Source organism: Pleurodeles waltl, chromosome 11, assembly GCF_031143425.1.
Source record: "Pleurodeles waltl isolate 20211129_DDA chromosome 11, aPleWal1.hap1.20221129, whole genome shotgun sequence".
Taxonomy (NCBI): Eukaryota; Metazoa; Chordata; class Amphibia; order Caudata; family Salamandridae; genus Pleurodeles; species Pleurodeles waltl.
The window spans coordinates 948,734,460-948,749,167 of NC_090450.1; the positions used below are offsets into that span (position 1 = coordinate 948,734,460).

The 14,708-nt window shown below is 44.0% G+C and overlaps 1 protein-coding gene across 4 annotated transcripts in view; it reads left to right on the forward strand.

Moving 5' to 3' along the window:
• Positions 1 to 14,708, forward strand: part of SMPD4 (sphingomyelin phosphodiesterase 4) — a 277,112-nt gene that overhangs the window by 10,111 nt on the left and 252,293 nt on the right. For all 4 annotated transcript variants that reach the window (XM_069215134.1, XM_069215137.1, XM_069215136.1 and 1 more), the window contains exons 7-8: positions 1,777 to 1,829; positions 2,590 to 2,741. In XM_069215134.1, the coding sequence (XP_069071235.1) occupies positions 1,777 to 1,829; positions 2,590 to 2,741 (205 nt within the window). The remainder of the gene's footprint in view (positions 1 to 1,776; positions 1,830 to 2,589; positions 2,742 to 14,708) is intronic.

Here is a 14,708-nt window from a genome sequence, read left to right on the forward strand (position 1 = left end):
AAGTCTCTTGGGACGCTTCACTTCTCAAGACATAATACTACATATTGTGGTACAGAGTTGCATTGTACGGTACCCAACAAATAGTACAGAACAACGTCCAAGCAACAGGACCCAAAAACGGGGGGGAGGTGGGGGCAGGAGGTGGTGAGGAGGGAAGCTAAAAGGGCATATATCACATAAACCATGAAACAGCATCCCACGAAAGGGTATATGGTAAGAAGAGAAAACATGCAGGGCCCTTGTACGTGGTGAGGTAGTCATTATTCCGGGGATCCTGTTGGAGGGGGCAGATCGTTGACTGTCAAGAATAAGAGCAAAGAGAATGGGCAAGAGAAAGGGAATGGAAAACCATTAAAGGAAGTCAGAATTATCTATGGTTCAGGGAGGAGAAGAGGTGGTACCAGAAAAGAGCGTCCGGCGACGCTGTAGTTCAGGGGCGGGCAGTCCTAAGAGTGGGGGGCCATCGTTGGAGTAGTGCAGAGATGGGACAGACGCTGAACAGGATAGGTAGGTATCCCCCAGGGGAGGCCAATGTGGGGGAGGGACAAAGGGATGCGGGGGGAGGGGAAAAGGAGAAGGGGTGGGGTAAGGAGAAAACAGGGGGAAGGGGGATGACTGGTGAGGAAGGGGTAGGGGGAGGTGCCAGGATATCTATGTCGTTCCCCATCTCTACAGTGGCGGGACAGTCAGTTATGTTAGGAGTCATCCCGTAGGAAGGGCGCCCATGTCTGCAGAAACCAAGCCGATTGGTCTTTCAAGTGATAGATGACGCGTTCATGGAATGCTGTCTGTATCGTCTGCTGTGGGAGGGATGGGGGACCTCCAGTGGCGGAGAATGCAGTTTTTGGCCGTCGTCAGAATCGTATGCAGGAGGCTGCACTGTGGGCGGGACAGGTCTAGGGATGCATCATATTTTTTAATGGAATTGGGTGAGTTAGAAAGTAAATTAATACAAGCAGGGATTAGATGTGTCTGAGAGATAATTCTTCTTTTGAGTGCCTTTTCTTTTATTCTGCCTCACTGTTGGCCATGCTGTCAGTACCATTACATTGTCCTATATTTGAGCATTTGCTTACACCAAAAGGTGGACGTCATAGTTGCATAAATTATGAATTCTGAGCAACCCCGAAGTATTTCCATGTGACTGAATGTTTGAGTACCATCAGTATAGATATAAGAAAGGCATGTGTTGTCTTTTCCAATTAAGGAGATTAATTATTGTTTTTGTTGCTTTTATGTTCCTTCACTTTTAGTATACCCCTGAAATCAATTATTATTATATAAGAGTTTTTTATTTCTAGTAATATTTATGTTTTACAAATTTACCTTTTATTGATGACATGAAGGTTTCCCCTAGCGCTTTCATTGCCCTTTCCTAGAGAAAGTACATTGGTCCTTTTGATGACACTGTACACACTATATCATTTTGGGTTGGACAGGGCAATGCAAATGTTGGTTTGAAGTAAACATTTGTTTTGCACTATTGTACGTTTAAAATACTGACCTGGCTAGATTACATGACAAGCTGGAAGGTGTTCAGTGCCACGCCTGTGAGAACTGGAGAAAGCATGAAGAATTATTTTTAAAATTTCCTTTACCCCCATTTGCAAGTCCTCCTCTCATTCATTTTGACCCTGCTAATTTCACACCGTGAAAGAGATGATTATCAGCTGATTTGATTTTGGTTTGGACATTGCAGAAGGACTGGGTTGAGCTCTACATACTTTATGATCATTAGTTCAGAGATTGCTTACAATTCCTTAACACTTATTCCAGATGCGTTTGAATACTTCATGTTTCACTTTGCCGTCAGCTTGATCACACAAAGGGTGAGTGCAATTGCATTTTCCTCATTCTGCGTGAATATTTTTGTTTGTCTCACTACCCGCATAGAGCATACACCTGCCAGCACTCAGTGCGAGTTCGCCCTTTCTCATCATGTTACGGAGAAAACACCTGCCTACTTTTCTGCCAATATTGTTCTTGCATAAGCTGATGGAGAAGCTAAGCCTTGGTGGTTTTCCTAGCTTACAAAACAGTGCAAATAGTTGTGAAATGATTTACTGAATCTTTGAAGCTGGTAAACTGGAGCTGAAACTTAAAGTGCCGAATTCTGAATTTGTATGAAAGATTTCTTAAACTCTACACAAGATCTGCCTGCTTCTGAGGGGAAAAGGGAGCAGCAAAAATGAAAGAGTAGCAACATCAAGAAATTTGGGGTTACAAAGAAGTCCTGTTTTAATAAAGATCCTGCCTCATCGGTGAGTGTTCAGTTCTGCTAAGTGAACCTTGCAAATGTGGTTTTTGGTACCCAGGGCAGTGCAGCGCAATCCTGGGGATCCTTGTTGTGAGCATGTGATCAGCCCTTGGCGCTGTGAGTGGACATCCAGGAGGACTCCTGTCTTGTGTCAGGCTTATCACCTTTCTGACATAATGTAGAGCTAGAGGGGGAGCAGTGGCTCTACAAGGGCCAGCCGTGAGGAGGCAGTTTGGATGAGGTTAGGATTTACAATGAGGTTGTGGCAAAAGGCTGTGCTCAGTTGGTGTATCCAGTATCACATGGTACTTACTCCAGTTGTTACCTTTCAGAACTACCCTGTTGGACAGTACTTCAGCACCTCGGACAGCGCATACTTCATCTTAGTGGATAAATATTTGAATTGGTTCCTGCCGACAGAGGGAACTGTCCCTCCTCCTCCAACTTTAAATCCTGGATGCACCCTGCCTTCACCAAATCCCAGGTAACATGACAACAACTTTTCCAGTCTGTAAGAGTTCTGGCTGAATGCCTCCCTCTAATATGTTACTATTGCTGTGTTCACATATTTAAATCTTCTTTGTCTACACTTTACTTAGTGAGATCTCCACCCGGTATGTCGCACAAAAAACAATGTCATTGATTTCAAAATATTGCTATCTTAAAAAGAGAACTCGAATCACCACAGGACCACGTTTGTAATTTTAGTAACAGTGATTGAACTGGGCTTCAGACCAAAGTGAAATCTAAGCAAAACACATTTTTACATCAACTTCCAACTTCTTCTACAACAATAGAGTCAAACCCAGACAGCCCGTTATCTTTGCCAGTGCGTGTGTGTAGTTTTATTTTTAGTGGTGCTTCTAACACGCCTGGCCTCAGCGTACTCAAAGACTTTGTGTTTAACAGCACAAAAGAGATGCCACCTGCAACAAACATTGCCAGTCATGCTATTGTTGCAGGCTTTGCCTACAACTGTCATTCACGCTCCCAGTGTGTATTCGGTGCAGGACTTCCAGTGCATGGACATCAAACCCTGCAAAGCAGCGGTTCGTACAGAAATAGGTAAAATATAAACTAATATTTGTTACTTCTGTGGCCAGTCAATCGTGAATTACATTCTAGTTTTGTAAAATGGAGTACTCCAGTAACATGAGTTTTGCGGCGTACAGCTAAGAAGGAGGGATTCCCATTTTTTGATCTTCTTGATAGATTAGACAGTGATGATCTGCAGTACTTGATTAGAAGGCAGATCACCTGTGGTGAACTTAAATTCTGAAAAGCATTTGCATAAACCTTTGTGAATAAGCACGTTGGACTACATAAAGCTTCTGTAGCAAGATTTTCACCCTATGCAATACCTTCTCGAGGCCAGGAGTTTCGTGGGAGCTTTTCTGCAATGTGTTATCTGCCAGAAGGATCTTGACTGGGAAGACTCCACTCCAAGTAGAAATACATCCAATGTTTCCAAGCTCTGCAGATGGTGTGTGGCCAGGTAGCGAAGTTAGCTTACCCTTCCAATGTGTTTCTTTGCATTTGGGTATTTGAAGTCCTGGGTGTACAAAGGCAACAAGAGAGCTACAAGCATCACACAAAAAACACAGGGCTGGGTGAGCTATACTCCTGATGTCAGAAGTAAGTTGTTCATCAAGAAATGTTTTTATCTTTGTACTCTGTCCAATGTAGTTTTGTAAGTCTCCTTCTAACCGCAAAACAATTTAAAGCAATTAACAAAATCCAGAGGAAGTAACAGAAGGCAAAGGAATAAATGTTTTGCTGAACTACTCACATTTGCCTGGGGTCTGCTGGACATCTTTAGCCTGGCCAGATGCACAGTTCTCTGGATCTTTGTAGAGTATGTCTATTTGAGAAGTGGGTCATGTGACACTTTCAACTACAGTTTGTTAGCCAGATGAACCTAGCATCCTTGGACTGTTTGTTTTCTTTTTCTTCTGTGTCTGTATTCCCGTGTAGAGGTTTGGGCCTATAAGTCTTGGAATGCAAAGTGTTGCTGGCTGTAAAGCCACTAGTGGCTAAGAGTCCATATATGAAGAGGTTCTCTTTGCAGTTCCGCTGTAAACATTAGAAATACCATGCCAACATGCGCTGCCTAGTTTTGGTTGTGCACATTTTACGTGGTCTCCAGCTTTCTTACTTTCCGTTACTGTTAGGGTCATTTTTAAGATGCTGCATAGGTAGCTTTTCTTGTGTGAGTTCGACCATGGGCTGCACAATGCCTTTTCAGCTTTGAGGGCTTAAATGTGAGGGCCTGTATGTAAATGGAGTTGCACAACACTGTTAGAAAGCTGATTGGTGGAGCTCCTCATACAGAAGATATGAGTGTGTAACCTACATGGATTAAAATGTCTAAAACCTGGTAGGGGACATACAATGGGATGTAATAGCTTGAAGCTAACTCTCTTGAAGTATCTGCAAGTACCTTCGGGCAGGGCGATATTTTACACTGTATGTATTTTTGTTATTTTGCCTGTGCATCAGCCGAAGAGAGAAACCCGCCCAGCCACAAACCTTGCATCATACTTTCATCCATTTGCAATAAAGGAAACAAGCCCTTTAGGGTTCCAACACGTAATATTAGTGTTAATTATAACACACTTCTCTTTTGATATTAGACAAATGTTTTAAAGCACCATTCTGCCTATGTAAGGTTTCTGTTTAAGCTTGAATTACCCAGGAGTGAGTACACAAAGATTCCAAGAATCAATTGTTCACTCTTCCCAATCATTTTTAACCCAGGCCGTGTCTCTTAAGTTGACATATTTTACATGAATGACATCCCTTTCGCAGACCCACGCTGCTCAGTTTTCTAACATCTCGTAAATATCTGCCTTCAGCCACTTCCTTGGTGGCATCGTGCAGAAAGTGTCTAAGGCCTGCACTGTTGCTGTACTGTCCCTTTCTTGGTGATATTGAGAATACGTTTAACACCTGCGCTGGCAGAGTACTTTTGCTTTAGGTCACTCTGAATTAGGAGGGCTCAGTGCCAGGACGGATATACATTACTATGTACTGGGTGTACTAAATTATGTGCAATATATGCCACTATTGATTGTGAGGATAATTTGCAAGGGCTGCGAACCTGCAGGTGTGCTGAAATCTGTGACCATAAGCTACATGAGCAGTGGTTGAGAAGACAGACTCAGGACCTCATTAGACTAGCAAAAACAGGGAGAAGTAGAGAATGGGAGAGGAAAAATTATTTAAGGAACAATGAACATTTTTAATATTGCAGAATTTGAGACCGCAAAACTATTATTACAGTATCTTCCTGCTAAGTGTTTTCACCGCAGGCTAGAATTTCTTTCTTTAGTGCAATTGTACATGTTAGTTTGCCACTATATATATGCCCTGTACAACAGGGGAAATACGATGAAATTGATTCTTAATATACAGAAGAAAAAGGGATGGCATTAACACACATTATTGATTTGTGGGTGTAGGTGAAACAGAACTGTAATTGTACAAATCATCTAACTCACCTGTAGTTTATGGGGACTTCAGCACGTTTCAGCCCCATTATTGAGTTGTTATTTCATTAGGGCAGTCAACAAACCTATAAAAATGCTAAATGAAACACAGCGATTAAAAAGCAAGAACAGGTTCGAAAGAACGTTAAAATAATCCAAAATACTTAAATTGTCACTTTAATTTCAAAGGAATTTTATTGAAATGTCACATAATCCAAAAATAAGATAATACAAAGAAAGTATAATTTGTATGTATGATCAGATAGGAAAAAAAAGCTTACAAAAGGAAAAAGCAAATCATACGTGTAGGGATACACAAGTCGCCAGATAGAATCAGTGAGGAAGGTTTGTGAGGAATCATATACATTGCGAATAACAACGTAATGACATGATACAGAATTAAAACACCATCTGTGAAAAGTAGAATCAATATTTATAGCTTAGCATGAGATTGACATACATTTTCATGAGAAAATATTTAGAGGTAATTATAAGAAGACAGTGGCTCAAAGATATTGGAGTATTGAGGGATCGTAGAAGCAAAAATGGTTGTGCTGACTGTGAGAAAGGAACCGTGAGGGGCTGACTTGTGTATGTGTTACTGGCAAGCGGTGGAGTAAGTAGGCTGCATATTGGTGGCAAGGCCTCATGAGGATTTAATGTTAGCGAAATAAGTGTCAGGGGTTCCCCACAAATGTCTACTTTGTGATTTCCATGGGGTGTGTTGTAGTGCGAGTTTGTCCACATCTCTCATGTGCAATTCAGTTCAACCATGACTTGAAGGAGGTAGAAGCAGTATTTTTCCAATTGGTAAGAATGGACATACAGGCGGCTGTTAGTAGAATGTCTAGAAATAGTGCATCATTAGATGACCTTAGTGGAGGGCCTAAAAAACCCATAATGATGGATTGAAACTCATGTTTAATCTGAACTCCAAATAGTGCAGAGAGAAAATTGAATATTCTTTCCCAAAAAGTACTGACACCGCAGCAGTAGATCATCAGATGTGGAGTTCACTGGCTTCTTTATTACAGTTCCAGCAAATTGGGTCATCTAAGAGGCCAACTTTGTGGAGAATTTAAGGGGTCCAAAAAAAGTCTATTTAGGAGCTAAATCTTGATCTGGAAAAGAGCTGGTATAATTTTATGGAAAACGGGCGATTTACAAATTAAGTTCCAGTTCTCTTGGGATATGGAGTTATGTTGGTCCCTTTTTTACTGTATACCTAGGTTTAATTGTATGAGATTGGTTGTAAGAGTTTGTAGTATCTTGAGACCTGGTGTCCAGATCTATTGGCTGTGGTAATCAGCTTTAGAGGCACAGGATTTAAGTTTAAGGAAATCTTAAAAATCCAGAGTTTTTAAGTTGTAGTGGTTCTGGAGTTCTTTGAAAGTAAGTGGATAGGTAGTTCTTTGGGCCTAATTGAAACAAAATGTGAATGCCTGTAGAGGACCAGGATTTCCAATGGAGAGGAGCCCCATTGTTCTTAAATGACATGTTTTTCCAGAGAGCTATCATATAAGAGGACTTTATTGGGACTTTATTGGGACATCTAGGCGTTTGTCTAATTTTAGCAAGGTCTGTTTAGTATTGTGAAAGATTATTTTGGCTGGTAAGGATGGTTTTATTTTGGTGGATAGTAGCATGATGGGGTGAAAGTCTTCCAGGATTGCTCATTTGACTATGAGCCAGGCTGGAGTATAGTCTAGTGGTGGGGAAAACCATATGGAGCCTTGTTTTGTCAGGAAAGTGGCTTTGTAGTTTCTAAAATTTGCCCCACCCTGTTGTACAGGGAGACAGAGTTTCTTGATTGATATCCTCAATCATTTGTTTTGGCAAATAAAATGACGTAAAAGTTTGTCAAGTTCATGATGGAAGCCATCTGAGAGGGTAAGTGGGAGCATGCATATGAGGTAGTTTAGTATAGGTGTGATCATCATTTTATGGTCATGATGTGACTCCACCAGGTAATGACTTTGGGGGTCTAGCTGTCCAGAAGATTTTATACTTTCTGTAGGGTCTTTTTTCATTATGCTTAATGTATCCACTAGGTCTGATCCAAATTCTATCCCTAGGAATTTTAGGTAGCCAGTTTGCCATGCCAGTCTTCCAGGAGGTCTTTGGAGCAGAGGATGTTTAGGACTTTGTCTTCAGACTTGCCTAATAGGTGGTAGTCTGCAACCAGAGCATATCCATCGATAGTACTAATAAGTGATTTAATGGAGGGGGCGGGCGTTATCTGTCACAATCAGGATGTCATCAGCATATGCTGCTACTTTTATTCATTATAATTAACACCGGTAATTACATTGTTATTTTGGATATTGTAGAGATGCAGCTGTAGGGCAAAGATGAACAGGGAGGGGCAGAGAGGACATCTCTGCCTAGTACCCTTCTCTAATTTAAAAGATGGGGAGACTAAGCCTCCTGCAATTCTTCTCAGTTCTTTTTACACTTAAAAGGGTGGTTGAGTCCTTTAAAGTTCAGTGAGACTATTTTCAGATTGTTATCTGAGAACGTATTAGTCATCATTATGAGAGCTGGTCATTGGTCGAGTCTAGTTTTTCGAGGTCACCAAATTGTGGTGAAAAGGAAGTACAATGTGTTGCTAATAGTAAGTGGGATACTCCCTGGGTCCCACGACCTACAGAGATTTGGAGGCTGCTTTAACAGGACTTGAGCAGAATGCACTGACTGATAAGTGGGCTTGAAGTGAGCCATAATTTGCTGCTCATACAATCCTTGGCACAGTAAAGGTGGAATAAAAACCAAGTGTGACAGCCATTGGCAAGGGCAATAGGTCTCACCTATGGGTGAACTATTGTCTTTGGCAATAAGATGGGGTGGTGAAATGGAAGTGAAAGGGAGGGCAGGTGGATGTTGTGAATGGGAGGAAGAATTAATTTATGATAAGCCCAAGCAGAACCAACAACTGTCACAAAGCCACAAAGAAAAGCCACTGGCCCAAGGGTTCAGCAAAACCAAGGACTAGCTACAGGACATTGGACTGGCACAAGGCATAGGGACTAACAAAGGGGCCAGAAGACCTAGAGACTGACACAAGACCACAGAGAAACACAGACTGCAGGAAAAGCATTTTGTGGGAATCGGGTACTGGCACAGAGTCCAGGGGAAAGTGGCGCCTGCCCAAGACTGACACATGGTACAGGAGAGCTAAAGCACTGGCACAGCGGCAGGAAGCAGAGACCCTTATGCGCGATACACGAGCAGCAAAGGCTGGCTTAGAGTCCCAGAATATCATGTACTGTCACAAGGGCCAGGAGGATTAGAGAGAAGCTCAGTCTCCAGGGCACTAACACAGGGTCAAAGAAGGAGTCATCCATAGAGACTTGCTCTGCAGTGCCTGGGCCTTTGGTAACTGAGGGGTGACGATCCTACACAGGATCCATTGAGGCTAGTGCAGTACTGTCTTGGGAGTCCTGAGGAGCAGGTCTCACCTGAGCATACACAAGATCCTTCTCCATCCCACCATGTTCAGCTTGTGCCACCAGTGACTGAGGGACCCTGACCAGGGGTGAAGCTGGGTTCAGTGAGTTGGCACCTGTTTTCAGACCTCACTTTAAGTATCTATCGCTATGCAACTAAGCATGGTTAATGGGGTAGTGTGACCTGTTGGCACAGCTAGGTATTTGCTAGCTGTAAGGAGTCAAGCAATCAATCCGTGATTTGTAGAGCGCGGCTATTCACCCATGAGGGTCTCGAGATGCTGGGGTGGGGGGTGATGAGGATCAGTTGAAGAGCCAGGTCTTGAGGTCCTTCCTGAACTGGGACAGGGTGGGAGATCGCCTGAAGTGGATGGGGTGGTGCTCCAGGTCTTGGCAGCGATGTGGGAGAAGGATCTTCCTCCCGCTGTGGTTTTCCAGATGTGGGGGACCTTGGTGAGGGCCTAGTCGGCGGAGCAGACTTGTCTGGCGGGAGAGTAGAAGGAGAGTCTGTGGCTGAGGTAGGCTGGTCCGGCGTCATGTAGGGCCTTGTAGGCGTGGGTCAGGAGCTCGAAGGTGATTCTCTTGTCGATAGGCAGCCAGTGTAGGTCTCTTAGGAGGGCAGAGGTGTTGCTGCGTCGTGGGGCGTTCTTGATGAGACGGGCGGAGGCGTTCTGGATGCGTTGTAGTCTTTTCCGGGTCTTTGCGATGATTCCGGCACAGAGAGCGTTGCCATAGTTGAAGCGGCTGCTGATAAGGGCCTGGGTGACTGTCCTCCTGGCTTCGGTGGGGTTACTTGTAGATCTTTCGAAGCATGTGCAGGGTGTGGAAGCAACCCGATGAGACCGCGCTCACCTGTTGGTCCATTGAGAGTGATGACTCTAAGAGGACGCCTAGGTTGCGGGTGTGGTCAGCAGGGGCAGGGCGTTTCCGAGGGCCACCAAGACTCGTTCCAGGAGGAGGGTGTGGAGCCGAGGATGAGGACTTCTGTTTTGTTCGAGTTCAGTTTGAGGCAACTATCTTTCATCCATGCGGCGACTGCTTTCATTCCTTCATGGAAATTATTTTTGGCGGTGGACGGGTTGTTGGTGAGGGAGACTATCAGTTGGGTGTCGGCGGCGTATGAGACTATGTTGAGTGCGTGGCTTCTGACGATGGCGGCTAGTGGGGTCATGTAGAGGTTGAAGAGGGTGGGACTCAGCGAGGATCCTTTGGGGACGCCGCAGCTGATCTTGGTGGCTTCTGAGAGAAAGGGGGGAGAGTGGGACACTCTGTTTTCTGCCGGTGAGGAACGAGGCAAGTCATTGCAGTACTGAGTCTCGGATGCCAGCTTTCGAAAAGGTTACCGGTGGCAGACAATTTCTTCCCTGTCACCGGTAGACGACCCCCTCCCCCTCCTCCCCCTCCTCACCCCACCCAGCAAGCATAGTACCCCCCCACTACCCCCTCCAGGTACAGCGATCCCCACCTCCTCTCTAGGTACAGCAACCCCCACTCCATCCAGGTACAACGCCCCCATCCCCCTCCAGGTACAGCACCCCACACACCCCCTCCCCGCATACATGTACAAGCACAGATACCCACATGCACCACACATACACTCATTCACCTACACTTACACACATTCACTCACACGCATCCATACACGCCACAACTGTCAACACCACAACACTGTCAACTTTTGCAAACTCTAAAAATCCATAACTCGAAAAGTACTCACCTGATACCAGTGATTTTGGTATCTAAATTTATATAAACATAAGTGTTATTTTTATAAATTTGTGTCCCTTTTTTTTATTTTTTTTTACTGAGGGTGTCTTTCACTTACTGCATGTGTGTGTGCCTTACATACTTAGCACTACCCTCTGCTATGCCTACATGCTCGACCACACTACCACAAAAGAGAGTAATTGGGGTGTCATTTGTGCCTCTGTGATACCATTGGGGGTTTGCTTGGACTCTTTAAACAAAGTACCTCATTTTGGTCCACTATATAAAGAGCCAGCTTCCTACAGCTGCACATCATGTCCCTTCCCATTACCCTTCCTCCTGCCATTTAGGCTTAAAATCTAGGGAGGGAAGCATTCCTAGTCTCATTGACAGTAGTTTTTTCTTGATCTTTAAAGAATAAGTGGCCTCAAAGAAAGGCAGGACCTTTTGATTCGTTTAAACACCAGCCACTCATGCGCTCGCTTAGCTACTATTCTTTCATCCTCCATCCGGCTCTGAAGACTGACGCTTTTGTTCACCATTCTCTTAAACACTTGCTTGCTATTGTCTAGCCGCCAAAGTTCACACAGGCCAAGTTTTTTTAATGCTGTCCTTGAAATACCTTTTATAGCCGCCCTTCCTTCTTTGAAGGTTAATTTTAGACCAGATGTGATAAGTTAATGATTCCTTAGCAGCATTCTTCAGCTTGTGACAGCATTTTAGGAATGCTCTAGGGCTGGCAAGGGTTTGCCTTATCAGCGAGAACTCAAGCCTATTTTGTGCTGGGGATCTCTGTAATTGAAAGACTCGCTTAAATGTCTGCATTGTAATTTTGTCCAGTAGGTTGGCATCTTAGCCCAACATTATTTTGCTTCCATATGAAGTCAGTGTTGACTTGACTTGATTACTGTAACCAGGGATTTAAGATTGACACCAGAGAGATTGTGCTCTGGTTTATGTTTTTTAAAACAACCTTGAAGTTTGTCTTTCGTTAGTATGCCTACTGTAAAACATAGTACAATGTATTCCCCCTGGGCTGCCCCCCACATATAATTCTTGCAATTTTACCAGTTCTCAAATATTGCCCCAGCACATTCACAAAATATATTTAGCAAACTAAAGGTTATAATTTGAAATATTGGTTTATTGAAAGATTAACGATGTAGGCATGCAGAAGAAATCCAAGAAACCAAATAATTCAACTTATACAATACCGGTTCTTTTGGTACACACCCCTTCTGATGGCATCAGAAAGGTATAATTGGGGCACAAGGCAGGTGGCGGGGTCTGAATCAATTATACAGCTGAACAAGATGTCTAAGTCAGTATTTGCATATTTCTTTTTAAAGGAAGAAAGAAAGAAAATTAAAGTAACAGGAAGCAGAAAAGCAGCATCTCTGGATATCTGAAAAGAACACTGCTCTGCTAAAAGGAACATTACTGCTGATAAGCAGCAGTTCTGCAGCTGGCACTCAGCTTGCTTTTCCTTCTCCATTTTGGGCTCTGCATTGAGTCAATTAACAGAATCACAAGCTAGTAACCAACAAAAGTGGTGGTGAGAATCATGGCGTGAGATTCAAATGTCTGATTGTTCAGATTAAAGGCAATGGTGTCTGTTAAAACATATGGATATACATCCTTTGTCTGCATATCTCACAAATGGAGGCAATCCTTAACAGACCAGCACTGGCTGTGCATCACCTTGAGGCAGGATCTCTTGGCTGCTTACGTAGGGTTGTTTTTAGCCTTTGGATAACCATCTTCCAGTGGGTTGAGTGAATGTAGCCAAGATTCTCAGATAGCTGCTTGGGTTTTGATCTACTATGCATTTTAGATAGGTGCACACTGTCGAGTAACCTCCTCAGCTGTTACCTAGGGTTAGGAAGGTGGGCAGAGATCTGATCTATATGAAAAATTAGACAACTTTGTGTGAAAAGCCTTAAGGCATAAAATGCACTTTAGGAGCTGAAGTGATTGTCATTAAAAAAAGCTTCTCCTTAGAATGTGGACATATGTATTTGTGCATAGGGTCACTGGCGACAAGTAGGCTGGATTGCATCGCCATCAAGGAGAACAACTTGTCAACAAAGAAAAGCATATGCACCTCAGGTAGATTGTATTGTATTGTATTGATATTTGTAGACCGCACTATACCCAAAGGTGTCAAAGCACTAGCTAACCAAAGAAAGCCCTACAAGAAAAGAAATAGGACCTGTTCATCACAACAGCATAAAAGCCAGCTTTTCAAGAGTTTACGAAAAGTCGCATGAGAGGACAGTCCTGCAATATGGGTGGAAAGGGAGATCCATAGCCTGGCACCAGCCACATGAAATGGACACCTCCCTACCAGCCGACGCCCCCACCACTGAAACTTGGCTTTCAGAAATCTCAGTACCTCTACCTTTTTGAGAGCGGCGAGCGGCAGACCTCAACTGTCTAATGGGCGTTTACAATTGGAAGGACATTCTCAAATGCCTCGGCCCCCGGCAATGGGGAGCTCTGTGAACTAGACAAAGTGCTTTAAACTTCACATGCTACGCGAGTGGCAACCAGTGCAAAGAGCGAATGCCCTCTCTGATAGACAAACATTTAGGGACATCCAGGACCAGACGGGCAGCTGCATTCTAGATCATCTGAAATCTATTTAGAGTGCCTCTACTAATATTAATATTAGGAAAAGGAGCATTACAGTAGTCAATGCGCGATGTAATGATCACAATGACAACAGCCACTCCAAGTTCAGTAGGGATGAAAGGGAAGACCTTCCTCAGGATTTTAAAGATGAAAAACAGGAACTAACATTCCTCTTAGCCTGAATGTCAAAGGGAAGGGAGGTGTCAAAGACTGCCCTTAAATATTTAGCCTGATGGAGGGCAAGGGGGCAGCGGAGCTCTGGCCACCACAGCTCTGACCCGACCGGGCTTTGCTCACCAAATCCAAGATCTCAGTCTTGCCATTCTTTCATTTCAACCAATTCTCCTTCATCCAGTTGTTAATGTCCACCATGCATTGTTTAAACCTCTCTGCCACCACAGTAAAATTGTCAGCAATGGATACAATAATTTGCATGTCATCCGCGTACGATAATACTTGAAAGCCATAGGATTGAATCAATTTAGCCAGAGGGGCAACATAAAGATTAAACAAAGTCGTACTGAATGAGAAGCCCTGTGGCACCCCACACAGTAACTGGAAGGAGCCTGTTGGGACGTTAGGTTTTCTGCATGTCTCTGGGGAGGGTGCTTCTCCTGCCTTGTGGTGATCTACAGGCAAGTCACCTAAAAGTTACTTTATAGTTTCTAGATCACTACCTCAGTGAGCACCCCAATCATGCATGTCCACTGAGGATCTCCCTGTTTACGTGGACTGAGACCTAAGCTCGGAGGTTGAGGGGGCATGCATAGTGCACTCCTATTTCAGAGTGGCTACTGCCCTTTCTACTGAGGAGGTGATAGACTGACTGTGGTGGCAGCAATAAATTTACAGTCAGGGATACCTGTATCATTGTACCCTTGGTGGGGTGGAGGGGCGGCTACTAGCCACCTTTTTGATCGGGTCTGTGCAGTCTTCTTTGCCTTTGGTCCTGTTGCCTCAGTCTACATGGGATGTGTATTTGAGAGCCAGTAGGTTCCCTAGGAGAGAATGGTGAGGTGAGCCATTGTGTTTAACGTGAGCTGAGCTCTTCTGCTTCACATTCCAGCTCCCACGTGTCCCTCCCTATTCCTTGGAGAAGCTTGGTGGGCTGGAGGTAGACACTTGCTCTTATCTGTGTTTAGCTGCCTTAACTCTGGTAGGAGGGATGATAGTGGG